This window comes from Passer domesticus, chromosome 6 (genome assembly GCF_036417665.1).
Source record: "Passer domesticus isolate bPasDom1 chromosome 6, bPasDom1.hap1, whole genome shotgun sequence".
In the NCBI taxonomy this organism is placed as follows: Eukaryota; Metazoa; Chordata; class Aves; order Passeriformes; family Passeridae; genus Passer; species Passer domesticus.
Genome location: NC_087479.1, coordinates 61,437,362 through 61,462,832, shown reverse-complemented (window position 1 = coordinate 61,462,832; position 25,471 = coordinate 61,437,362). Strand labels below are relative to the sequence as shown.

General features: G+C 37.9%; 1 protein-coding gene across 5 annotated transcripts in view; it reads left to right on the top strand.

The window, feature by feature from the left end:
• NELL1 (neural EGFL like 1) overlaps nucleotides 1–24,938 on the top strand; it is a 332,196-nt gene extending 307,258 nt beyond the window's left edge. For 2 of the 5 annotated variants that reach the window (XM_064426213.1, XM_064426211.1), the window contains 5 exons: nucleotides 6,002–6,142; nucleotides 14,779–14,972; nucleotides 19,760–19,936; nucleotides 21,590–21,814; nucleotides 23,054–24,938. In XM_064426213.1, the coding sequence (XP_064282283.1) occupies nucleotides 6,002–6,142; nucleotides 14,779–14,972; nucleotides 19,760–19,936; nucleotides 21,590–21,814; nucleotides 23,054–23,104 (788 nt within the window). In that variant the 3' untranslated portion in view covers nucleotides 23,105–24,938. The remainder of the gene's footprint in view (nucleotides 1–6,001; nucleotides 6,143–14,778; nucleotides 14,973–19,759; nucleotides 19,937–21,589; nucleotides 21,815–23,053) is intronic. The other 3 variants (XM_064426215.1, XM_064426214.1, XM_064426212.1) reach the window with 2 other exon arrangements.
• Nucleotides 24,939–25,471: the final 533 nt, after the last annotated feature.

Below are 25,471 nucleotides of genomic sequence, written 5' to 3'. Positions count from 1 at the left end.
AGACAGATGCACTGAAATCATAAAGACATCATCTTGGACTGTGTATAAGTACATAAAGTACTAAGATGAATTTCAATACATTAGATGTTATATATTAAAAGAATTAATCTTAAAAAATGCTGGTACAACTAGTCTGTGTTATTATTCTGATATTGGTTTAATTCCATTTATTCTTGGTGAGCTCATCATTCTGAATTTGCATGTGAGTTTCAAATGATTAAAAATCTTTACACCAGTCCAAAATTACACAATAAAGCATACTACAGCTGTTCTTTAATTATAAAGGATGGGGAGCACACATTTCATCCCTAAAAGCCATATAGTACTATTAAACTGTTTGTGTGGGTTTGATTATTCATGAATGTGAGTTTCATTCATTATCTTAACAAATATTTTATGGTTTACTGTATCCTCAAAATAGGAAAATGGACCAAAGCCTATACCATTTATACAGGAAAAACTATTCCTGCCCAAGAAGGAGCTCTGAAGGCCAATATAAATATAAAGCAATTAAAATCAGTCTGTGAACACAAACAGCCAGGACTACTGAAGAGAGAGGAATATGTTATTTGGTGTTAATTGTTTGCCCAAATCTCCTAATGAGTTAAAATGAACATAATTAAAAAGGAGGCTAAATGTCAAGGAAAAATTTTCTAAGCAGTAATTCCAAAGCTTGCTGCTGACTTCAGACAGAGGTGGGGGCAGTCTTTATCACCTGAGACACTTAAAGCTGTGAAACTAAAAAGTGATTATTAAAAATGCCAGCAGATAGTTCTTAGACAGATGTCTTCCCTGTCCTTCTTGGTTTTTAGTATCACTGTTGTCTTAAGAATGAAGTGGCCCCATGAGGCTGAGCAACAGCCACCAGTCATTATTCAAATGTAGTTTAATTAGAAAGTTATCTGTGTTCTCTAAGTTACCATTTGTTTAACAGCTAAATTGCAGTACCAGCTGTATCCTTGGTATTCCAGGCACACTAGGCTGCAAACCTGGGACAAGGTCAGAGTGTTTTAGCCTCTCCTACTGCGACTGGGAAAATCTAGCAGACTTTAAGGGTGGCTGTTGGCACTGTATTTCTGCTCTGTATTGCATATATTTAAAAATACAGGCAGGCCCCTCTTGTAGCAAACTGTCAAAGCTAATATAGAAATTTAATGATATAAAGAATAAAGGTTAATAATAAAGGATAAAATTCAGTCTTTATATAAGTTGATGTAAAACTGAAGAGGTAGGCAGATGGGAGGGTTTGTTGGAGTTTTTAGAGAGCAAGAGATTTTTTCATCTGTTCTCATCCAAAGTAGTTGTCTTTGCTTTGCTTTCCTTTCAGGGTTTATTTGAAATAGTAGAATGAATCCTGTGCAGCAGGGACACTGTTTGCATAGTGCTGTCAGTGCCATCCCTTTCTTGCTATCTCTGTCTTGTGGAAGTGAGGCTTAGGCTGGAGTAGGAGATGAGAAGAGGCTGTGTTTTAAATATAGCTAATGCCTCAGTTGTCTGTGTGCATTTTTCTGGTGTTTTTATGTTGAAGAAAAATACTATCATGTGGAAAACAAGGCTGATATGCTCTGGAAGCAATGGAGTCAGCTTTAAAGGTGCAATTTTAATTCAGGAAGCTGGAGACCTGTGTGATCCTTTCTTGTTAGTACACACTTTTCCTGCTTATAGGTCTCCTAGTAAGTGGAAACTAAAGATAAGGAATGTATATTTTTTGCATGAAAAAGAATACAGTAATGGTTTGATGAATAGACACTTTTACAATAAAACTCTTCTGTCTCATTGGAATTGTAGATTGCTAGCTGTTACATGACACTGAACAGGTTTCCTTTTAGTATTATCACACAGTGACTTAAATGTGGAGGGGCATTAGAAAAGATTGAATTATTTTAATTTTACTTTTTGACAGGGTTCTGAAGCCATTGTGTTTTATTTTGAGATAAATTATCCTATTTATCTTGTCTGCATAAATACCTATATGAATAATGCAAGAAGCTGCTAAAAGTAAAAATTACAGACCTGTCCTTAAAGGAAAGGATTAATATCTTGCAAGAGCTTATACGAAACCAACTGGTGCCTTTATTCTCCAATGCAAAAATGTGCCATTTATGGGCATTTGCAAAGCCACTATAGTGGAATGTTTCCAGATCCATTAACAGTTGTCTACTAATGGCAGTCAAATGACTGAGTGAGGTAAAAGCAGGCAACAGGATGATTTGTATGAGATCTCCCTTTACATGAATGTTATAACAAGGCTTGAATGAAAAAAACTACAAAAGCAGTGTCATGGTGGTAAGAGCAAGAAATGAAAAATACTACCCTTGATGGAAAGGTAGCTCAGATATTTACTCAGAGACTGCAGAGGAAAATTAAGATTATGAAACTTCCCAAGGAAACATTACATTGTCAGTTTCTCACAAGCACTCTGTTTTAGATTATAGTTACTAACACAGACATGCAGAAAGCTCATACAAAACTACTGCCTATCCTGCTGCCAGGAGCACCGAGGGTAGGCAACACCTCCAGCAGGGCAACGCAGCCAAAAGATGCCCACCAATGATTTCTTCTGGCCTGTGTGAAGTGACTGAATTTCTGATGAGGTTTTAATGTTCTCCTTTGAAAAAGATTGGAATTTCTGCACTGTTCTCACTCACAGATCAGAACTGTACACTTTCATTTCAACTTAATGTAACTTTAAGAAGAAAGTACACATAGCACATTCTGGTAAGCATCTGCACACACAAAACACACCAAAATAGTGTGTATGTCTAACTCAAATTCTGTAGCAAAAACTCAAACCAGACTTGGATAGAAAGACTTATTCCGAGGCAAATATGCAAATATGGTGCTAGAATCTAAAGATGGAAAAGCAATCATGAAGAGAAATGAATTGATTCATATTCCCTGAACTGGCTCTTATCTATATCAACATTTCTCTGTGCAGAAGAAATGCTCAAAAAAAGTGTTTTGAGGACATAAGATGTCCTGCTGGAAATGGTTTATTAATTGAACTAAATAATGTCATGGTGTATGACATACCATTTTATGAAGCTGTTATTTGCTTTTCTCTCTTGGTATTCTGAGCATCATAAAACTCAATTTCTAAAACATCCACAATATTTTCCTGTTCACGCAGATCTGTGTTTATACACATGCTACAAACAACACAGGATCATAGGAGAAGCTTGCAGAGCTCATAATGGTATTTCCAACCCTTTTAGTGTTTATGTGCACCATTTCAAGAAACAGTAATGTGTTAGATAAGCAGAGATGCCATTAAGGGTTTTCCTTGTTGGTACAGCTCTTCATGCGCATCACATCACATGGTGCTGCTGCTGATGTGCTCTCAAAAGAATCCTAACCTGCTGCAGAAGCAGAGGGAGAATTGATTCCCTGTTCTCCTTCCTGCACCATCCTCCCAGCCTGTATCCAGCACCTGCATGCAGGGGAAGGCTGAGCTGGGGAGCAGGGAGGAGTGCTGATCTTAACCTTAAGAGGAGAGGTAGTGGTGGGAAGTAGAGCTTGAAGAGTTTTTTACTAGTTTATTCCACACCAGTGGTGTCTGTCATGGCAGATTTTCCTAAAAAGCCCATATAGCTTCTCTTGTCCTTTGCTTACTGCCCCCAGCATGTGTAGGACAATGCTGACATAGTTCCACTGGTTTAAGAAGATCGAGGAAGTATAGGAAGAACCTGTAAAACTGAAAGCAAGTCTTTTTTTCCTAGCTCTGCTGGTTGAATAAATTGGATAGTGTCTCCCTACACATCAGGGAACAAAAGCTGTAACAGGTATGGTACTGCCACAGCAAAGTCATCTAGTCTTGAAGAAGTTCTGTGTAATATTTTACTTTTTGACATAATGTACAGGCATAACCTAATGGTTCTTCTTCCCTTGAGTAAAGGGCTGCTTAGTTTTGGTACCCTGGCTGACAGGCTTTCTGAAAAGTAGACTGCTAGTCAGTTACTGTCCTTTGCCATGGGCCTAAATAATATACTTTTGAAAGGGCTTAAGCTTGGAAATGAACTTTAGGAACACTATTAATTTTGTAAATTAAAAACGTAAAATTGAACAGTTTGAAGTCCAATACAGGACTGACACAAGAAAGCAGTCTTTAAACAGAAACATTCTCCAACCCAACACTGGGAAAGAAAGTAAGAAGAAGGATTCATTTGCAATTGACCTGCAGTAGCAAAGTCATTCACTTTCCAAATAGGATTAAACCTGTTTCATCAGCCATGACATGTGAAAAGATCATGGTTATAAATTCCATTTGCTGTAATGAATTGAAAGTGTCTGGGTTTGCAAGCAGCACTCACCGTTGATGGACAGCTACATTCGTGCAGTGTTTTAACACTAAAATTAGCTTCCACAAAGTACAAAGTACAGAAAAGGTGACAGCAGTGACAGATCTTGAAGCATTTAAAAATTGACTTTTTTGTTAGATGGGAGCTGAATAAAGCTAGAAATAAGTAGTGTTTATGATCCTGTTATGTAGATAACTTTGTTCATGCTTGAGTTAGGGCGAACACGAATCTTGGAAAACGGCATTTTTTAGGTTTCTCAGCCATATTTCAACAAGAATAAATATTGTTACTGAAATGAAGAAAAATCAAACTTTGTGGTACTACTTGTAAGATGTAAGAAAATGGGATTGTGTTGAAGGATATTTCGTTCAAATCGATTTCCAGGTACATCCAGTGCAGTCCATGAAACCATATTGGTGTATGTATTTTGGAAATTGAGATAAAAGCTACATTCTGTGGTTACTTAATCACAACTCAGTCTTGCATCAGGATCATGAGACATTTGTCCTTTGGTGCTTGTGGAGCTAAATGTCATTTCCAAACCTATTTTCACCAAGTTTTTTTTTTTTTGTTTTGTATGCACAATTTTATGCACATTTTAAGTGTGCCAAGAAATAAATCTCAGTGGGTGAAAGTGGGAATTATTTGCAAATAATTTGAGTCTCTTTTTAATTGATAAGTTACCCAGCTGAAAACTGTCCAAAATTAAAAAAAAAAAAAAAGAAAAAAAAAAAAGCTTGAGCTGAATAGAGGAACGAAAATATAATGGCTTCTTAAATTACCACAAGGTTAGCATATAATTAATTTGCTAATTTTAATTACAACCCTACAAAATGTGCTGGAAAATGCTCAAAGGGGAGAAGCAGCCAGGTGCCAGCCATGATTAGCCAAGGTTACTGGCAATTACAAAGTCTCTATTAAACGTGTTACAGAAATTTGAGAAACCCCTTTCTAAAACGAGCACATTTATTGAAACTCAGCAGGGTATTCATCATGCTGTATCTTTCCATTGCTACAGACTTGCTGTCATTTGCCTCACTCTTTTCCAGCTAAACGTTTTATTGCGCCTGAAATGTGGACTGCTTTTTCTGTTTGTCACACGCTGTTACACTTGTACTGGGTATTTATTTTGATCATATAAACAAAAGAGATTAACCAGTGTTTGTGAAGTGTTCTGAGCACCTTCAATTCCAGATAGCTGCCAATATTGCAGCTGAATGCTGGAAACACAAATCCTGAAGAAAATGCTTTCTCTTTCCAAGGTGTCCTGGCACATGCAGTTTGTAAAGCAGAAATATTGCTGAAACTGCCTTTTCAGTGGACAGCCTTTTTTGCAACCCTTTAAATGCACAGACATATGTAATTGCTGAGTTAAAAAAGCAAACAAAAATCCCCAACACAAAAAACTGAACAAGGAACAAAAAATCTGCATGTTTGCTTTGCATTTTCAGCAAATCATGGTGTAAAAGAATGTCTTGTCTATAACAGATTACATGATGTATTATTGTTATTTTTTATTGTTGTTCTGTGAGTCATGCTTTAAATGTCTGTTGTTTAGAACTGTAATAAACCTTGATCCATCTATTAACGGAAATCTTTTAAAAAAACTCCAAACCGATAAGATTTAAAAAAAAAACAAACCTACACTATTGGTGTCAAAGGAAATTAATTTCCTGGCTGGCTTGTGTTTTTCTCTGAGGCAGATATTGATGAGTGTGCAGAGGGGATCATTGAGTGTCACAACCATTCACGCTGTGTTAACCTCCCAGGGTGGTACCACTGTGAGTGCAGAAGCGGTTTCCATGACAATGGAAGCTATTCTCCTTCCGGGGAGTCCTGTGTGGGTAAGCAATGATCAGCAGAGCCTTTTTTTTCAGTCCTTGTGCATGGTGTTCCCAAGTGACTGTGGAGTTCCTGAGCGGTGTCTCAGGCCGGAATGGGCTGCACTGAGGGTGTCTGTCTGTCTGTCAGCACCCCCAGCCATGCAGGGGTTCCACAGGAGGGGCATCCAAAGTGTGACCCACTGCACTGCTCCCTTTATCAGAGCAAGTGGCTGTGAAACCTGAAATGAAAGTGGGCATGCTGGGGAGCATAATTGCCCACAAAAGGGGAAGAGGTGGTTTTCCAATTCAAGGTTTCAACAGAGTGATAGAAGAACATATCTGTGGTATGTCCGTGTTGCTTTGGTTTGCTTGTTTTCCATTTTTCAGCATCTTCATCATTAATTTTTTAGAATTATGCAAATAACATAAAATTCTCTATGCACCATGTTTGCAGAATAAGGTCCCAAGAGCATGAACAGAGAGGGATTTTTAATGAGTTCAAAGGTGTTTGTCAGTGTTTCTATGGGAGGACACAGGATGAGGCTCCATGAGGAGTTAATGCTGGCTCCTGCAGTCTGTGTGCCCTCACTGGCTGTAGGGCTCAGGTGCCACTACAGCAAGTAAGCAGCAATAAAACCATAGTGAAGATGGTGATTTTCTGCTTTTCCCCTGCCTTACAGTTTTTCCATCTTCTCAGTTATTTGCCTTATACATAATTTCTATGTGTATTTTATCAGGTGAGTTTAAAACTCTTTAGAAGGGATCCCATTTGAACTTCTCTCAGGTACAGATCAATTGGCTTGTAGTGTCATTATGTCGTTTCTTTGGCATTTCAGTTACTTAATCTCTAGTCAGTTATATATGAGCTTTCTATAAAAGCTCTTCTCCTTCTATGGGTTTTTTTTTGTTGTTGTTTTGTTGGGTTTTTTTTTTTTTAATGCTGTAAATTTAATGTATCATGTCCATAACTTCAAAGGGTGTTTTCTATGATTTAAAATCTACAATTAAAATAAAAATTTGTAACGAAAAAAAATAAATTTACTTGTAAAAACTATTCCCATCTTTTATGAATTTTGGCTATTAGAAGTCCATGGGATAAGGTAATGTCATAATTTAAAAATGCAGAGGAATGATGATTTTCAAAGCAAAGTAGATTGTCCAGCTAAGTTAGCTTTTTACACATTGTCCTAAGCTGGTGGGGAGCTCAATAAATCATAGCAGTGAACTTCTTCAGAGGGTGTCTGTGTAAAAAAATGGCAAATTTTACAGCATTTCATGATTTCATAGATAAAATAGGTGAAAGTCATGTGTTTCTAAACAAATTCTCAAGTGTTAAGAGTCCTCCTCTGGTTTATTTGTATGTTGTAAAATTCAGTGATGAGTGGAGTGATGAATGGAACAGTGTTGAAAATACCTTCTTTGTGAGAAGTCAAAGCAATATGACTTAACTTTCAGAAAGCCCTGAGGCAAGTGGGCATAAGAGGCATTTTGAGCATTTCTGGGGCTTGTACCACTCACATCGGGAGCCCCGTCCCTCCTGCCTCCTGTAACTGATTTGGGAAGCAGAAGATCAAGAGCCAAGCTAATGTCAGGAGAAGATAGGTACGTAGGCAAGACTCTGGATGACCCCCAGGTAGGCTCAGCTCTGGAAAGCTCAGTATTGCTTGCACTGAATCGCAGTTGAAGGGTTGGGAGCTGCAAAAAGAAGCCCCAAATGTTCTGATGGAGACTGGAGGAATAAGATTTCATGAAAACACACTGCCCTCATTTTGTCCTGCGCAGCATGCTGGAAGTCTGTGAGGTGAGGTGCTCCTCTTGCCATATGCAAGTTGTAAACAGAATGTGAAATTAGTGGGGTTATTTTAATGAAATAGCTTCTCTGAACCATCTGCTGCAGGGTACCAGTGAGGAAGAGAAATTAACCAGTTTGCTGCACCAGTATAATGACATAAAATAATTTAAAAATTAATTGGAAGATTCTGCTAACCCATACTGACAAATTTCAAACCATGATGTTTATTTCAAAATGCAACTAAGAATTGGCTAAAACAACAGAGAAAGAATATTGCACCTTCTAGCTAATATGTCACATTACAGAGCTTGTTTGCTTGGTGAAACATTTAGAGTCAGAACTGGTGTCTTTCACTCTGTTTCAGATAAAACAGGGTTCATCTGCTTAGCAACATATTTTTTCCTTGTGTATTGTATACTGAATTTGTGTACATGAGGTGGGTATGAGCCATAGTCTTTCAGTGTGTTTTGAAACATTTCTTCTTCCTTCCTGAAGGACAAACTTGGAGAACAATAAATAGGCTAAAAACATAAGAAATAAAATTAAACCCTTTCCTACAAAATAATAACAATAAATATTACACAGAGTCTTAAATATCACAAGACAGTGGGAGGGAGTACTCGTCCCTGACAGATTGCCCAAAGCCCAGGCAGCCAGTTGCTTTTGTTGGATACATTTATGTACATATTGGTTAACCCCTTTTCCCTCCTTTTTTATGTAGGTGTTATGGAGCTGAGTCATTGCTTGCACTATCTCTGCAGTGCTTGCAAAACATCAAGAAAAATAGCATCTATTTGGGAAGTGTGATACCTCAGTGCTTCTAAAAGCTAAATTCTCATTAACAAAGAGAAAACAGTGAAGTTTGTCACCTGGTGAGGGACAATTGAGTAAATCAGCAGATGGGGCAGGGAAGGGCATAATATTGCACCAGAGCTTGGATAATAAGGATGTGTGGCTTAGCCAGGCCTCTTCAAGGTTGGGAAAATTCTTTTATTGCTTAAAATATCAACCAAAGACAGCCTTTATCAGGGATGTCAGCTTCATATAGTGATGGTGAGTGGGCTAAATTAAGAGAATGTAATTTGATTTCCCACAGTAGTGTTTTTATGAGACCCTGGTCTTTCACAATGTGTTATTAAGAATACTGCTTGCAGAAAAAAGACAATTGCTGTACGAAGTTGCTACCAAAGTTTGCCTGGCAATTAAAACCTGTGAGCTACAGCTGCTATGTTGTTTGGTTAGGTTTTTTTGTTTTTGTTTTTTTTTTTTTAAATTAATTTTGTAATAGAAGCTTGGCTGCAATCTGAGGTAAAGAAACAATAAAACTTCATAGAGAATGATGAGCCGTCATGTGATGCAGTATTTCTGACTATCTACTAATAAAAAAACCCCAAAAAAACCAAAAAAACCAAAAAAACCCAAAAACCAAAGCAAATTATACTTTCCAATCTCCATCTCTAAGTAAGATGCTTCCAGTCTGTAGAGTGCTGTTCAGACCCTGGAGTGCAGATTTACAGATTCTATTGTTTTCATAATGATTTGTGTTTCTTGGTCCCTACACTGGGACTTGCACACACAGAAGGAGCAACCACCAAGGCAGCAGTGCCTGTCAGGTTTTGTTTAATTTTTTTAAGAACCACTGCAAATTTTGTAGGGAAGCTTAACATAGATCTTCCTTCCACCGAATGCCCAGAGGATTCACCATTTATTTCATCCTGAAAGGTAGTGTAGCTAGACGTCACTGCAGGATTAGAGTTGCTGGTTTGGGGAAATGAGAGCTGGGAAAAGGTAGGACTCAAGAGCTTATGAAAGAAAACTCCACAGGTATTAGTCCCCCACAAAAGCTGGGTGCAGCAGTGCTTGCAGGTCAAATCTGAATGGACTTTAAATCTGTTCCTGAAGCTTTCATGTATTCCATGGCATGCTGCAGTGGTGTCTCTTATCTAGATTACAAAGTAAAAGCAAAGGAGGTTAGATTTTATTTTTGCCCCTTTCTGTGTCACACAAAAAGGAAAAGACCCGTCCTTCAAAAATCTCCCCATATACCTGAGAATTACTTTCCTATCTGTTGATAGGGAAATATTATGTAGGCAGAAAGGTTTGCATGTGGTACAGAGTATCCAAGACCAACCAGAACCTGCTATTTTACAGCTTTCTTCTGTTCTGCTCATAGAATTTCTTAAAGCTCACAGTATCAGAGTTGGTGTCAGTGAATTTTATCCTGTAAAATAAAGGTTGTCTTATTTACTTTCCACCTAGTAAATTCTAATTTTTATATTCTGACAGAAAATTGTGTTACATATCTTCAAGGTAATTGTGTTTAGTCATTTCTATATTTTTAGAAAGCTTTAGTAAATTCTTTATTCAGAATCTAATTTATTGTGCACTGTTCTTTAATAGACCATTATGTCTCTATAGAATAAAAGTACTATCATAAAATATTTTCTAGCTAAAAATGAATCTGTTTGGTAATATTTTTTCAAGGACAACTCCAAATAACTTTGATTTTAAAAGAAGGCAAAACATCATTAAGTGACAAGTTGTCTGTGAAAAATGATTTGTCAAAACAGTGTTTAGTTAACTTGTACATACATTGGTTTGGGAGCTCAGCTTACATTTTTCACGTTAACAATATACTGTAATGGTTTAATGTACCATAACAGTTAAAATTAGCACATTAGTAGGGTTCTTTCTTCTGCAACAGCTTATCGTGATGATACAGAGCACCACACTGCATGGCTTGCTTGCACACATTTATTAAGGTGCTATGGATAAGTCTTACAATTAAAACCTGGATAGCCTTGAAAACTAAGAAATGGAGTAGCTAGGGATTGATTTAAAATTTCAGTGAAACCAAGTTAATGAACTTGTGTTGATATGCACAGTCATGCTTGTCTTCTACCTGATTCAAATGCAGTGGCCGTGGGACCTCTCATAATATCTGAGGTAAATTGGTTCTCATTACAGCCAAAAAGGATGGAAAAGGAAATTGCATCTCAGGGGATTATTTGCTTCCATTTTGATTCTGTTTTCTTGTCTGCCCACATTACTGAGCTATCCATGTACTCTGAGAGTATATTGGAAATGAGCACCTCTTGGGTGGTTTTGTTTTCTTTCTTTTTTATCCATAAAATGTGACTGATTGCTAAAATGCGTATGGTCAGGTACCTGTGGCTGTGCGTTTGTTTATAGAAGCACTGACTGCAGAGTTTGAAGAGTCTAGATCTTGATCAGTTGTGTGAGGGTCTTGGCAGCAATCCCTTTGCTGCTGTGTGTTGTTGATAGAAAATTGCTTAAAACTTTGCAGTACAAGCAAATTTCTGCTCAATATGGGTGTTTCCACTATATCCTCACTTCTCCTTGAAAAGGAGCTGTCTGGAGAGGGGAAAGAAAGCTCTGCCACTTTTATTGGAGTTAATTAGTAGTTTTTGCCACAGAGAATCTTGGTATAATTAATAAAATTGCAAAATCATATTTCAAGTGTGAAAATCAGATTATTTCCAGAGGTTGACAGGATACATGAAAGAATTAATCCCTCCAAACATAAAGACAGATATTTTGGTCTTGCCCTTTATATATAGGGAAAAATAAGGAGTCTCCTTGCTATTTCTAGTGTTCTTCAAATTTGCTTGATTTATAAATTAAAATTTTGTCTCCTTCCTGCTTTGTGTTGGTATAATTAGAAATGAGATTTGTGTGCAGTTTTGCCTTGCCCATTTTTAAATGTTCCAGTTTTGGTCCTGCATCTTCTGAGAACAGTTGTGGGAAAACAAATTAAACCTGGCGGGTACATGGAGAATTTCAGCTAAGCAAGGATTTGAATACTACAAGAATAAGCTAAATGCAAAAGTCTCATCATAGTTTCTACATTCACTAGATTATTGTTTTGGACAATTGAACTAGGCTAACTTTTCAACATCTAAGTTGACACATTGATTCCAGTTGTTAAAGAGAAATTTCACACTAAATACAAGTACTTTCTTTCATGCTTTGCATAGTCATCTACATGCTGATCTCACACTGAGATGGCCATTTGGTCTTCATTAAAGTAAAATACTTTCTGCACCTATCTGAGAGCTAACAATGTGGGAGCATTTGCCTGGGGTCTTCTGCCTTCCCCACACCCCCAACCTGGTTTCAGGCTGAAGGAGTGACAGGGACAAAAACATGTCATGCTTGTAACTTTTTTCCATCAGGTCACTAGATACATTGTCTGTTTGTTCTGACTTTAGGAAATGAAATCAATGACAATAAAAAAACTGCCAAAGGGATATTCTCAAAAAGTTACTTGTGTTAAAAGTTCCGCTGAAAATGAGTGCAGTGTCCAAACCTTTTCTATCTGACTAGTGACTAGAACTTTTAAATAATAAATGCCATAAAAGAATAATAAACTATTACTGCATAAAGAACCAAAAAGCTGCATATCAATTAGGAATTTGTATTCATGCTTTGCTTGATTCTTCATCAAGAATCAGCCATTTGCCAGTTTGGGCTGCTCTTATTTTTACGTGTGCTAAAGCAGAACAGCAGCAGAGGTACATAAACAGGGGTTTCTTCCCTTCTGCATGCACATAAGAGATTAAGTTGGCTTTGTGTGAACAGGTCTGTACTACTGGAAACATGAATTATGTTAGTTTCTATAATTGCTAACATCTGGCTTTCCATAAATCTGTTAAATTACATGGAAACAGAATTAGATTTCAGTGTCATAAGTAAAGCAATTGAATGCAAGTCTGTAGGCAATATGGCTTCATATTCATCTGTGAAATCCTTTTAATTTTGAACTGTGGAAGCTACCCTTCTAATCTGCACTGTTATTCTCCTACATCCTATACAGATTATAGTCAAGGAGCTCTTAATGTGGTAGGGAAGACAATACTGATGATTCTCGTTGAAACCACCAAAGGCAAAGTGTATACTTCATTTATACATTTGTTTTCAACAAAAAATACAAGTCAAAATCTATTGAAAGGAAAATGTGAGAATGTTTTAAGTTTTACAGTAGCTGTTTGGATATAATTCATTTGATACCTGTTCATTCATAGTTCTCTTTATGTCACTTTTCATGCTTTTTACATCCTGTAGTATTCTGGAACTTGTTAAACAATGAACTACAAGTTTTAGTTTCTCTTAGTGCTGCATCTTTTTCACCACCAGTAGTGAATATTTCAAGTACTCATTTATTGCTAAGTTGTGCACTAGAGCAACAATGTTTTTTTTCCTGGCAATTAAGACTTTCAGGACAGCAAAATTCATGATTTTGAAGCAAGTCTGAGTGATGAGCAATTGAATCATGCTGTCAGGCTACTGGGAACCTTTTGTGCAAAGGACTGGCCCACAGGTTAGCCCAGGAGTGAAGCCCTGTGAAGGCAGTGAAATTGCCTCCAGCTTCCCTTTGGATTATAAGCACAACAAGGAACAGTCATTTTCTGGCAGCCCAAAGCTTTGACTCAGTTGTGCAGACTGATTTTCGCATTTAATCAAATCCAAGGCATAACCACACTTCCACTTGTTCCTGGAGGATTTGTGAATTGAAATCAGGAATTGTGCTATCCAGACCAGACTGAATTTAGTGATATGATTGTTGTAAAGAGTTTCCTTCAGCAGAACGAGAGAATTCTTAGTCTTTTTAGGATAGGACATGTTTGAGGTGATGAATCATGAACCTGTGGCACTTGTCCTAAAAGTAAGGCTACTGGACATCACATCCTACCTAAATTAGACTTTAGGTAACTTTTGTTTGTAAGTTCTTTTCACTTTGTTGGTTTAGAGGGAAGTTAAAAGTACAGTTGGGTAATATGGAACAGTTAAAATTTCACCCTAGCAATAAGGTCACTTCAAATTATAAGTATGGTTGTTTTTCCTTGTAATTTCTGAATTTATCTAATGCTATTCTGGAACTATCATGACAGAAACCGTCACATACTTCTAAAGGATTTTTTTTCTACCCTTCCTTGCACTGTTGATTACAGTTTTCATTGCTCATGTCGGAACAAAAGAGACCTACCAGTTTACTGGTATTTCATCTGGACAGTTTGTCTATATATTGTTTAAGAAAAGTCCAAAGTTATTGTCTGAAAGAAACACCAATTTTTAACAATGTGCTTAAAAATCTAATAGCTCTCATTACAAGAAAAAAAAACACTGCATGAACTCCCTAGATAAATTCATATTGCATAATTATATTTTACCCTCCAAGAGCAAATTTATTGGGATACTGTAATTCACTTTTCTCTGGTGTATAATCATTTTCTCTTGTCACCTGTTCTTTGTGTCATTACTAAATCATACTGCATAGCTTTAAGACATTTTTTTTTTGTTTATAAGGTGCCTCTGAGTTCGGCTTTTTCCCCCCCTTTTTTTTTTCTCCGATTCACTTACACCTTCTGGCAATGGGAAAAGGATGCAACTGACTGCTTTTAGTATGGGAAATGTTGCTTGTGCTAGGAAATGATAAAGAATAATGCACTTCTATTTTGATGTAAAACCCAGAACAAAGAGTGGTCTAGTTAACAGAAAGTCACTCTTCTTGCTAGTTTCCAGTCACTGGGAAATGAATATGCACATTTTTCTGAAGGTTCAAATTTGTCACTGATAAATGGTTTCACTAAGGTACCTCAGACTCAGCATTTACAACTCAGCCTGATGGAGATCATTAAGAATTCTTTGTGGAATCAAAATAAATGCTGAAGAATAACCTAAAAATCATCAGTGCTTTAAGTCTACCAAGTAAATATGGCAGATAAAAAAAAGAATGCACCTTCATCCACCAACAAGGCAGAATAAGCAATAATTACTTAATTCAGAAATAAAACATACCCATGAAGAATGTGCCCAAAGCTTTTGTAAATCTGCTGTTTTGCAGATATCGATGAGTGTGCCTTAAAGATCCACACCTGTTGGAATGATTCAGCCTGTGTGAACCTGGCAGGAGGGTTTGACTGCCTTTGTCCATCTGGGCCATCTTGCACTGGAGACTGTCCCCATGAAGGTGGCTTCAAGCGGAATGGGCAGGTGTGGACCCTGCGAGAGGACAGATGCTCCGTTTGCTCCTGCAAGGTGAGATCCAGCTGCCCTGGGGGTCAGGAATCCTTTAATTCTCCGGGCTCATGTCAGCTGCTACTGTTGGCAGAAATATTAGCCTAAGCCCAAGGCAAAAGGTAAGCTGTGCTGTGGACACTGAAGCTGGGATGGGGATATTCTTCTGGGAAGGCATTTATTTTCTTGATTTGCACAACCACACACTTATCTGAATAATGGCTAGCCCTGCTGAGCTTTTACCATGTCACCCTGTGGGCCAGAGCATTTCAGAGTGTGCCTTAAAGAGGGTCTTGCATTATCCTTTCATACAATGTGCAGGTTCCAGCATGCTTAATGGAAATGCTGAAAACTTATTTTAATTTCTCTTTCGTATGAATATGCATCTCTCAGCACTGTAGTCAGCCTACTTCCTGTTGGCTGTGTTTCCCTTTGCTTGGAATACATTTGAATTAGCTTGGTGAGAAGAAAGATGGGAGCATGAGTCAAAGGTCAGAAGACCCAGCAGCAAGCACTTAATTTCCTCAAAGTGAAGAAGGGTGAAGCCCAGCTTTTTCCTTGGTTGCGTTGGCAGGTCTCCCACTTGAGCAGTGCATCTCTCTGCTTGTTTGGAGAAGCCAGGTCTGGTACTAGTGGAGGTACCTTAAAGAGGTAACATTTAGATCAGGGTGGGGTTTTTTTGTTGTTGGTTTGGTTTTTCTTTTCCCCTAGACATTACCCTTTTTAAAAAATTTTCTTCGTATGGTAACCAAGTTAAAAGAACATTTGGCTCTGCTTTCTTGATTTTCACTAGTTAACAGAGGAATGTTCTCTTTGAAATCAGAAGAATTTTAGAAACACCCTAATCTGAGAAGTGGTTGGTCTTTTATGGTCACTTTGACCTGATTTGTTCATAGTATAGTGCTCTGCTGTCCAAGGGCACATCAAAGCACTGTAGGCCCATACATGAATTCAGGTAAAATTAGGTTTTGGCCTCTGTGAGAAGCTGAAGATGGAGCATGGGAATTGTCCTATCAGTCTCCATATCTCAATGCTTGGGAGCCAGAGAAGCAGAGGGGAAGAAAGGGAAGGAGATGTTTTGAAGTTGCAAGAAGCTGAAAGCCTCATCCTTTCTGTTTTGCAGTGGTGCAGCAGAAGGGAAAACTAAGACTTCAGAGTGAATACAACCTAAAAAGTACACTGCTGGTTTGGGCTCAGTAGGGAATATGTTCTTGTGAGTTGCTATGTTTTTTACTTCAAGTAGCCTCAAGCTCCCTAAAACTCCTCCTTTCAGAAACTGAAGTGTACAACTTCACTGAATACATAGCAAGCTTTTATGGTAATCTTGGGGAGCTGGCAGGCTTATGAAAGGATTTCCAGTCAGTAGACTAAGCAGTTTAATATATGTGGAGACATCTGGTCTGCCTTTGCAGAATTATAACTATTAGTATTCACATTTTCGATTGCTTGCAATTTGTGTTATTTACCATTTCTCATTGCATGTATATCTTATGTTGAATATTCTCACTAGTATATGAAAATACAGAAATGATTAACTAGTACGTAGTTTAAACTGAGCCTGACACTGTTGTTATGACTTTTACTATCTGTCTTCCTCACTTCACTTTTTCCCTCTGTAAATCAACATCTGCATTTAATTTTATTCCAGTAGCTGCCTCTTTCAGGAGAAAATTCTTGTCTACAGATTAAGGAAAACAGGAAGAGCTCCTTATATGTCACATCTCAGGCACAATATAAAGTCTTCACTCAGTGTTTAAAGAAATACATTTTTATACATCCTGATAGCTTCCATTACACCAGACTACTCAAACCTCTCCCTTTCATGCAGTTGCACAGGACTGCCCCTGCTTGATCTTTTGCAGCCTGCTCTGTTTTCAGTGAGGAAAAGAGCAGAATATAACTAAACCATTCCTCATGCTACTTACTCAGACTTTGCAATGATCCTACTTGTTTTATCCAAAAAAAAAGGCTTTTGTTCTGCTATAGTTACTCTAGCAAAGGACAGGTGGATATATTCTGTGCATTGGCTGAAACACATAGTTACCATCTTTAAAATATTTTAACTTGTAATCTGGTACAAAGGAAATTAAATACATTAACCTTACTTAATGAACTTCAAAGCTATTTGTGAAGAAGAATACTATAGAATAGAGGAAATTATACTGCTTCATTTATATAATGAAGCAAAGTGTCATTACTGAAGCACAGGCTATTTCAGTGTTTCACTGGACCCAGTGTCTTCAAACCATTCTTGCTCATCTAAATGTACATAAAGTTTACAAAATCATGAATTCTCAAAACTATAAAGTAACGTTGTTCCTTTAGTACATTTGACATGTCTTGTATAGGCATCTTTCTGAGCTATTGTGGATTTAATAGACCATCACATTTAATGGTAGAATTTGGAGTGGGAAGCTATTGTGCTCTCATGAAAAAAGCAAAGCCTGGCTGTGCTGTCTGGGATTTTGAGTCTGTCTTCTGGTTAAGGCAGCCCTCCCTTGCCTGTATTAAATTAGGCCTGGGAGATACAAGCAGCACTGGGAGCAGGGAGATCTGCAAAGCTGATGTGTATTCCTGAGGATCAGAACCATTTGGTGGTTTGGTTTTTGCAGGGCCTGATCTCTTTCCAAACTGGCTTTGAGGCTCTCTGAAAATTTGGACCAGCCTTAACAGCTGTTCTCTTCTGTGTCAGTTTTTCCTTTGATAAGAACAATTTTTATGAGCATACCTCTGATGCTTTTGAAGAATGTAGAACTGATTCAGTCAGTAAGGTGGGAAGGAAGAGGTAGTAATAAGATGCTATACATTATTACTCACCTAAAGAAAATAAGGTTTTCTATATATAGTTTTCAATTTTTTATGTATTTCTCTGGGCTACTGCTGAGCTGCAAAGATGCATATGAGATACTGTAGCTTATTGAGGCTTTGTGCCACTGCAGTATAGGGATAAAAATGTTTTTTGAAATGTACAGAGCTGATGAGGTTGTACACAAAACACAGGTACTTAGAGACTAAACAGAGTAGCAGTGTATTGTGATTACCAAAAGTTCTCTGGCGAAATCATCAGTATTTTTCAGTGTTCTGAAATATGGAAAGTAAAAGCAACATAGAACATGCTCAGGGAAACAGAATTACCAGCAGTGTCACCAGCCAAAAGGGGAATTTTGAAAACTGGTCTTGAAAGCTTAGAAACTGAATTGCATTTAAGCAGATGGGCTGTTGTTAGCCATTTTTATCAGCACAGAAGAGGAGAGAGACTGCCATGGTCAAGGTTCCCTGGGTTCCTGTCACAGCCTGGTGCTGGTCATCCTGACAGAACTGCTGGGCTAAGCTGGCTTTTGATGTGCAGCTGGACCTGGCTAAGGAAATGGGCTACTGCCATTCTTCCTTGCATTTTACTCAGACTGCTGAGTAAGGAACTAAAGATTGTTTATCCCTCCTCTCACAGCTAAAGTGGCAATCTAGGCATTAGTACAGAATACTTGTCTTAGTTTGATACAACGCTGAACAAAGCTTGTAGAGTAATACGTGCCCTGCAGTTGCAAAAGTTCAGACCCTTGTTAACCTGGCATGTTTTCCTTTCTCATAATTTTGTGTTGTCTTCAGTTTTGCTTGTTAGGCATAAGAAATAATGATAATTATTTTTACAGTAGCAAGGAGTATTCTAATCCATTCAAAACTATGATGAAATGCAGCAGTGATGCTAAACTGACATGGCATTGTGATTCCCTGATGCTGATTTTGTACATGTTGCATTGTGGACAAGACTGGCTTTGCTTTAAAACGGGAACAAAACCCTGGTTCCTCTACATCAGATCATAAGCAGTCACCTCCTATGCTACAAGGTGAGCAGCCTGTTCTAGTGGAAGGTGTCTCTGCCCATGGCAGGGGAGGTTAGAACAAGATGAGCTTTAGTGTCCCTTCCAACTCAAAACTATTCTGTGATCCTTTCCTGTGCTTATGGCTGTTTTGTCTGCCTGTGGAAAAGACATCCTGGGCTGCACTCACTCTTATTAGAAATAAGGTTTTTTTTAAGGATCAGAGGAAATAAATTCCATTGCATTGAAAGATGTTCCTATATTTGGTGGCAGTGAAATTTCCTTCCTTACATCAGATAATAGACTCAGAACAAAGTTCCCATGAGGCTAGGAAAAACTGCAATGAAATGAATGGAGTTGCTTTAGGAATTGTATAGTTGTGAGTCAAAGCAGAATATAGCTTTATCCAGGCCCTCTGTAATACGTGCACTGAATTATAATGAATGATAAGTTCTTTTATCTTTGAGCTAGTGTAGTGTAAATCTAGATGTGGGACAGATACAGAGGTCAGAATAAAGAACAATTAGTGCTACTGTGGTTGTGCTATATTTTGCCCTGATTAAGGTAAAGGGATCACCTTTATTCAACTTATTTTCTTCACAGTGGTACATTCAGTCAAAATAGTGCTAAATAAATATTATATGTATTAGAGTGGCAACTGATTGAAGAGTTTGTTGATGTAGCCAATGAGATATGAAATTGCTTCACTGTATTTCACTGAGATACTGACTGCTTTTAAATTCAGTTGGCTGGAGACAGGAAAACAGTGTTGTCAGATTCAGACAGAATTGGATCCATGCACTGACAGAAAGTGGGATAGTACTGGTATTATTTGTTGTATTATGACGGGCAAGATCCACTCCTTATTGGCATGGAATACACTAAGAAATTAATATTTCCTGATAAGCCAAAGATGTACACCCCCTGTGCCCTTACCTGGGCTGCTGCCTGGCAGTGTGTGGCTGATGTCAGGGCCATGTGTGCTCGCAGGACGGGAGGATTTTCTGCCGGAGGACAGCCTGTGACTGCAGGAACCCCAGCGCCGACCTCTTCTGCTGCCCGGAGTGCGACACGCGCGTCACCAGCCAGTGCCTCGACCAGACGGGGCACAGGCTCTACCGCAGCGGGGACAACTGGACCTACAGCTGCCAGCACTGCCGCTGCCTGGTATGAGCACTTTGGATAGCAGTAAGAATAGTAATGATTATGGCTTTTAGCAAAACAGACCTGGAGGCAGGCTCGTGGCTCTTTCTCCACCTGCTTTTCAGACTGGGGGTGATGATGAAGCACTTAGAGAGCCCCAGGGAACTGACAGCTACACCATCAGTTTTTGTCTTACTGCTGAATAAGTCTTACTGCTAGTGAGAAAAATTGAAAACTTGACAAAAGCTTGGAAATCTCGACACTGGTATTAATTTTAGCATTAGTCTGCTTTTGAGAACTTTTATAAGGTTGTCTGATATTTAATGACATTTCAAAGCTTTTACGCATGTGATGGAGTTGGTTGGAGAAGTTTCAGTTTTTAATTACATCTGGTGGGCTTGTCTTGTCAAAAGGAATAATAAATTTATTTATTTATTTGTTTGTTTGAATTCTGCAAATCTGGAAACATCGAGTACCATTGCCACTGTAAAAGTTAGAAAAAAATTAACCAAATAAGGATAAAGAAGACTGAAATTACTAGAAAAACATACAGAATAATGATCACTTATTTCCTCATTAGACACTACAGTTTATTCCCTTAAAGCTTTAGGTTTTTTCTTAGATATGCTAATTAGTGCATCAATGAAGATCATTAAAATTATCAGTTTTCCATTTATAGCTGTCTGTATAACACAGTCTTTATATATGTTATAATCAAGAGGTGTCTGAGAATCAGGAAAGAAATTACATTCAAAGCTAAGTTACTGTCATGAGGTAATTATCCATAATGCACAGAGTAAGTATTGAGGTTGTGGCTTGCAGTTTCTTGCCTAATTTTATGATTGGGATAACATCCAAAGCTGTAAGACAGTGATGCCCTAAATTGGTGTTGTATGTAAGGTTCTGGTGTTGTATGTAAGGTTCACTTCTCAGCATCTGAAGTGTTTACAGAGCAGAACAGAGCAAATTATTGGAGACCTTTCCAATTTAAATTTAGACACACTGAGAAATACTGTGCAGAAGTGACCTGATGTTTTTGTCTTCTCCGTCTGTCTGTCTCTCTATCTGCTAAACTGTTTCATTTTTTTTTTCAAATAAAAATAATAATAGAATTAAAAATAAATAAATGGTGGAATAAAATTAGTCAGTGGAACACAAATGGTATTGCTCTAATGATTCCTTTAGGGGCTGACAATAAAGTTGATATTGGCAGTTGCTGCTTAGATCGATGTTCAGTGCTTCTCCAACATACTAACCTACATCTATCTGCAGTGTTTTCTTTTTAAAGGCTTGCTGTGATCCTGCAGAGATGTTTATGTGACCAGGAGTAGAAAGAGTGCATGAGTCTGCAAGGCAATCACAGCAAAAATTATAGTTTTTACAAAAACTATACGCAGTATTTAACCCTGCCTTCAGAAGCCCCAAAGAACTCAAGTTCTCCTGCTACAATGATGAGTGTTGTTGTTTAGTCAGGAATCAACCAAATGATAAGCTGCTACATTTAGGAAACTTCAGCAAGTATTCAAATATGTATTTGTGTGATCAACCAAACGGAGGTCTGAACCATTCAGTTTGTTGCAATTTTGGCGAAACAATGCTTTCTCATTCAAAAGGGTAAAAAGTTTCTTGTTGGTTCATAAATGGCAAGTACAATGACACTTGCTTCAATATTTATAGGAAGGAGAGGTGGATTGTTGGCCTCTTCAGTGCCCGACCCTGAACTGCGAGTACACAGCCATCTCAGAAGGAGAGTGCTGTCCTCACTGTGTCAGTGACCCCTGTCTGGCTGACAACATCACCTATGACATCAGGAAAACCTGTCCAGATGGTTATGGAATCACAAGGCTTAGCGGTGCTGTGTGGACAATGGTGGGATCTCCTTGTACAACCTGCAAATGCAAGGTACGGTGGGCCAGCTGCAATGGTTATGGAATGTATCTGGTAAAATTGGGGTCCATTTCTTCCACTGGAGGCTCACATTAAGATCTTGGGGAAGTAAATGAGACCTGAGAGCCAACAGAAAACCCATGTGTTTTCTGTCTGGCAGAGTATAAGCAAAACAATTCTCTCCTTGTTGAAAATGTTGAGCACAGATACATTACTATCCTGGTGAAACTTTCATTCTCTTGAAGTGCCCTTCAGGCATTCTCAGTATGAGTCAAGAGTAACATTTCAATAATTACCTAGTGTGGATGTTCATGAAAATGTGTATTACAGAGCTGGAAAGCTGAAGCAAAAACACTACCATAAAAGTTTCACCAGCAAATACACAAATTAAAAGGCATTGCAGCTCCGAGATAAAGGCACTCCCACAGTAGTGATGGGAAGGGAATGTCACAGTTTCTCTTCCCTGATCTCATCAAGATATATTTAATCCAATGGCTCTTATGCAGGAGTGCAGTCTATTTCCCTTTCTTTGTGCAGTGATGACCCCACTGTGCTAATATCAGAATTATGAAAATGTTTTGGGTTATATAAAATGTTCTTCTGTTCACTCTAGGAGAGAAAGCTATTGCCCCAGGGCTTTAAATTATTGAAGGTAGTGTTTCTGCCATTCTTTTGAGGTTCTAAATCCTTTAGATTTGTGATGGATTAAAAAAAAAAAAAAAAAAAAAAAAAAAAAAAAAAAAAAAAAGCTCATTTAGTAGTTGCTGTACTTTTTTATTACATAAGATATCTTTATAAATGACTGTGTGTTAGAAAAGGATACTTAACAATGGATTAAATTCCAAAGCTGTATGGTGTTGATGTTTCCCTTATCCCCTCCATATCTGCCATGAACCAAGCACCTGACCTATCTTCTAATTTCAGACAAGCAGAAAGCTTCTCTGTGTGGATCACATCAAAATTCTCTCCCTTAACTTTTTGCATGAGAGAAAGATCCAATCAACTGTTGCCATTGCTGTGCTGTATTTTATTATGGGGACCACATCCAGGTTTCAAGTTCCTGTGGTAGTTCAGGCCAATTCGGTGCTGTTTGGCAAAGTTGGCCTCCTCAAAGAGCCACTGCTGGGAGCAGTGCCAACACCCTGGGTGCTGGGGCAGGTGTTTTTAGGTGGTAATGTGCCAGAGATGCACCTATGTCTGCATGCCACCAGCCCTTTGCTCCCTGTGACCTGTTCTGCTTGTTTGTCCGTGCAGAATGGGAATGTCTGCTGCTCGGTGGATTTAGAGTGTCTCAACAATAACTGACCTGGGCAGACTGGACTGTGCCAAGGGAGGAAAACTGCTGGAGTTGACACCTGACGGAAGCTGTGTGCATTGGCATTTTATACAACAGACAATTAGCAAAGTCTCCGAACGAGGAAGATGTTTGGGAGTTGCCTTTGGGAGCTGTCACTATGCTCATCCTTGCTAGCCTTGCCCGGGTGACTTCCAGTACAGCATATAGAAATCAGTGGTTGCTACAAGTTTTCAGTGTTGTAAATTACACACCTTTCCTGTCAAGAAACTTGCAAATATGTTTCAATTATTTCATGGGTAAACTAATGCTGTATTTTTTGTTTTAATTTGTGTATTGACAACATTGATAGAATTCAGCTCTTCTTATTTTGAATCTAGATTTTACAAATAAGACAGCCTGTTGTGATTTTGTCCCATGATATCACATACTTGGTTCCAAGGTCCCTGTTAGATGTATTTATGAAAATATGTATGTATGTATGTACAGTCAGATTGCATAATACTTATATTTCACAGCTGTCCAACATTTTAAAGCATTCAAAGGTATGGACAGAATGAAAGTAATCAAAATAAGTCTGTCTTAAACTATAAAATTAAATGCCATAAACTGAATGAAATGGCAGAATAAGCACTTTCTTCTTCAAACATGCAGAGCAGCAACAAGACTTCTATGGTGAGAAATGGGACTAAAACCCCATCCCACTGCCAATTCAACACATATTCAAGAAGGAATCACCAGTCATTAGTATAATTCCTCTGGATTATACAGTGCTAAAACTGTCAGAGACCCTTAAGATTATATAGTTGAAGTTGGATAGGTTAGAATTTGCTTGCATTTGTAACATCATTGATGAGTTCAGAATTTTTCCTCTTTTGTGTTTATGGTAATAATGATGTCTGTCATCCTGTTACTGCTGCCATAGTGACAAAGTGCAGAGGCACCTGTTCCAGCAACAGGTGACCTTAATGCTTGGTAACTTCCATTGCCAACAGCTCAGAAATAGATTTTATCTTTTCATATTTTATAACATCCAAAAATACTTAATTTACTGTGTTGTTGAGGACCTAAGTTTAGACAGGAATTTAAATCAAGACTCTTAGCCCTATATGGAGGTTAGAGCTTAAATTCTCTTCAGCTAATGTCTGTTTTTTTCAAGAGGCTAGAAAGTATTAGAACAAGAATATATTTCTATGGCGATGCATCTACAGCTTAAATGTCACATTTTTAATGTGCTGTTGTGTTTTGTTCTGCTCATTTGTGTAGTGTCTTTTTCTCTTTTTGTTTATTTAATTAAACACACTGAATATATGGAAAAGATTGCAGAAATAACTATAGTGGCTACAGTTTGAAAAGTACATTTGTGAGTTTTTCATAGTTTCATGAAGAAAATGTGAAACTAATCAATAAGAAAGAAATGTGAGTATACAGTGAAAATATTAGTTGTTAAACAAAGTACTATTACATTTATAAGGGGATAGTGGCAAAGAATATAAAATTACTTTCAGTCATTCAGATAACTTTATTCCATTTTTTTAACCAGGTTTTGTTTTAGTTAACAGCTTTGTGTGGTAAAGTTAAATTTATTTTCATAAAAGGCCCCATCATTTTCAGCTAATAATGAATTGACCCTATTTGCATTGCTCTGATGATTGTATAATAAGGGAAAGAGTTGTGTTTTATATGATACTTCAAGGATGTTTGTAAATCATAATGTCAGCTCATTTTGTATATCACATTGTAAAACCCAATGGTAATTCAGTTGGATAAGATACCCAGTGGGCTGAGATATGAAGGGGAATGATTTAAAATCTGTGGGCATCTAAATAAACTCCTATGTACAGATTGCTTTCCCTTAGTTTTATTAGCAGGATTCTTAAACACTGATCAGTGTCCTTTCCAGCTTGAGCTCATGATGTTGCACAAAAGGAGGAAAAGTGTTTGCCCAGAGGTACAGCATCAGAGTGGTAAGAAATATGTCATTTATACTCAGGCAGAATCATATATTCCACTCTGTCATATTGAATTTCTGAAGCACTGTAAATGGATTAAAGACAGTGCAGTCTCTGAAAATCACTCTTTTCCCTTTTACCTTGTAGTAGTGAAGCCCTTTCCCAGGATGCTTCTGGAAGTTCCAGATCTTGTTAGGATCATATTTAACAGACCACAGAAGTTCACACTTCTCCACTGCAGACCAATTTTCTTCCAGAGCTCAAATGCAAATTAATTCAGTAAAACCCTTTCAGAGCATTTTATACAGCATTATGTGTCATTACCTCCAGAGTGATGCAGCTTGAATTGTTTACACAAAGTCAAAATATTGACACAGACATGTTTATGTTGCATTTTAAGCAGTTGCCCTGACTGTGATGAACTTT